This window comes from Nicotiana attenuata, chromosome 1, assembly GCF_001879085.1.
Source record: "Nicotiana attenuata strain UT chromosome 1, NIATTr2, whole genome shotgun sequence".
Classification (NCBI taxonomy): domain Eukaryota; kingdom Viridiplantae; phylum Streptophyta; class Magnoliopsida; order Solanales; family Solanaceae; genus Nicotiana; species Nicotiana attenuata.
This window is the reverse complement of record NC_031989.1, coordinates 74,541,340-74,543,489: the sequence shown is the minus strand read 5'-3', so window position 1 is coordinate 74,543,489 and position 2,150 is coordinate 74,541,340. Positions and strand designations below refer to the sequence as shown.

The 2,150-nt window shown below is 42.0% G+C and overlaps 1 protein-coding gene across 1 annotated transcript; it reads right to left on the bottom strand.

Moving 5' to 3' along the window:
- LOC109237442 (agamous-like MADS-box protein AGL80) lies at positions 1,269-1,858 on the bottom strand. The gene is made up of 2 exons (XM_019403753.1): positions 1,392-1,858; positions 1,269-1,323 (listed from the first exon to the last, which is right to left on the bottom strand). Exons 1-2 carry the CDS (start codon positions 1,856-1,858, stop codon positions 1,269-1,271), a joined length of 522 nt encoding a protein of 173 aa, XP_019259298.1.

Sequence of the window (2,150 nt, the reverse complement as noted above, 5' to 3'; positions counted from 1 at the left end):
GACTCTCTCAACAAAAAACCGAAAGAGATATACGATCCGCCACATCGAGGGGTGGATCTGACCTAAGGTCACCTCGTACCGCCGGCAGAACTCCACTATGATGGGTTCTAAGGGGCCTAAGGTGAAGGGATATGTATATACACTAAGATATCCTTCAACGTGAGTCATAATCGACTCGTCACGGGAAGGGGCGACCAGGTCTTTCCCTTCCCATCTACATTCAGCCCTCACCCGGTCTAGGCAACCGGGAGTGATTAGACTAATATACTCCGATGCCGGTTCGCCGCGGCCCGGGACCGATGATGGGTTTTCAACCTGGAAGTCGGCAGATACCGAGCAACCAGTCGGTGTGAATGCTTTCAATGGGGGTTCTGGTGCATGTTCATCAGATCTAGCGGGGCTCGCGGCCGAGCTTGGTCTAGAAGGAACACTTTGTGAAGTTTTCGCCATTTCTTAAAGCTTTACGAAGAGATGAAAAGAAAATACAACCAACGCAGAATTTGAGAAAGATAGGAAATGTTGAACCTGGAAGGGTCGTTTATACTTTTTCCATGAGGCGGTGGCACGAATCGCGAAGCCACAGACACGAAGCGACAGATAATTAAGAGAAGCATTAAATGCCTGCAGCAGGCGTGGTCAGAGCACTCGATGGCTTTTTCACCTGGCGTATGGCCATACGTCACGGGCATCACGTCACCGGTCATATCGTTTATTATCATTACTCTCTAATAAACGAGGGGACTATCTGTATTAGGTGATACCCTTTTTTGCTTGAGCCCGACCGGGTTGGGTCCGGTCCGGAGCAAATCGGGGCCATCGAACCCGACCTGGATGCAAGGTAGAACGACGGCCACGTCTACAACCGAGGTCGAGTCATTTCGAGACCGTTACAGAGCTCGATAGGAGTCACCACCGGATGGAGAAACACACAAGGTTGGAAGCCGGACTCGTAACGGATAACCAAGCGTCGCCGGATATCTCGCCCAAACGTGATTTTCTCAACCACTTCAGGCCATTAAGGCGTAATTACAGGGATCCACGATGTAATCAATTGACCTACCTTATTTTTACCCTTAATCAGAATGTATAAAAGGGGATCTCTCTAAATTCTTGTGGATCATCAAGCACAATTGTTCTAAGCAATATTATATTCTGCGATTATTTACTTTAACAGCAATTGTTGAGTCTTTATCTTTATTTTCCTTAACCTAAAAACCTTTTGTATCTTTTAGTTCACGGATCCTTAAAACCCCATATAAATTCAATTGTTATCCGGATTCGAGGGTAAACACATTGGTAACAGAATAAGTTGACGTCGATCTTCTATATTCAGTGGAGCCACTCGAAGTGGTACGGGATCAATTGGTACCAAAAGACGCTGATCTTGTAACTTGAGTTGTATTCTCCTTTCAACGGCATTCTCCTTCACCTTTATAGCCAAGTTGCGAACGCCTATAAGTTGTCTTTTATCCAGTTCAAAGACCGTCTTTTCCCCAAAATATAACTGCTTAAATAGCTGTTCCATTTCTTTTTCTTCTATCTTTTGCTGATCAATTTTTCTTACAGTCTTCTCCATCTCTTTCCTGAGGAACATTTCATTTGTTGTCAACTTCTTAAGCCTCTCTACCGGTGGTGTATCTAGAAACCTCATCAAGAGTTGTTTAAATTTGTCTCTTGATGGCCACTCATATTCATCATTTTTCTTATCAGGACTGAAAACAACAATACCAATTTCTACGCCACATAGAACAGATAGCTCATCTGCTTTCTTAAACAAAGCTTCAAGCCTTTCTTTAAGAACAACTGATCTTCTACACTCATCAACCAACCTAGCTATCTTGATTTTCTTCCTAGCCATTCTTTAAGGAAGAGATAAAATACACTTTCTATTGCAATTGGGAAAGTTCAAAGGTATGAAATAAAGTATATATGGAGGCTTGGGAGGGTAACTATATATATTTTCAGTGACCTACTTTTACGATAGAGAAAATCTATCTATGATATCAAGACATGGTAACATATAAAATAAGTTTATATAATTGGAAACTGGGGTGTAATAGTTTGGTTGTATATGTCGAAACATAAATATTATCCCAGTTTAAACTATACAATCTTTTATGTATTTTCCTTTTATGGTAGAAAAATTATGA

Excerpts from the sequence above, each read along its gene's own strand:
- LOC109237442 (XM_019403753.1), bottom strand. The coding sequence starts at position 1,858 with ATGGCTAGGAAGAAAATCAAGATAGCTAGGTTGGTTGATGAGTGTAGA. Across the intron at positions 1,324-1,391 it reads GAAAGGAGAATACAACTCAA|AAGATCGACGTCAACTTATT; the intron begins GTTACAAGATCA and ends CACTGAATATAG.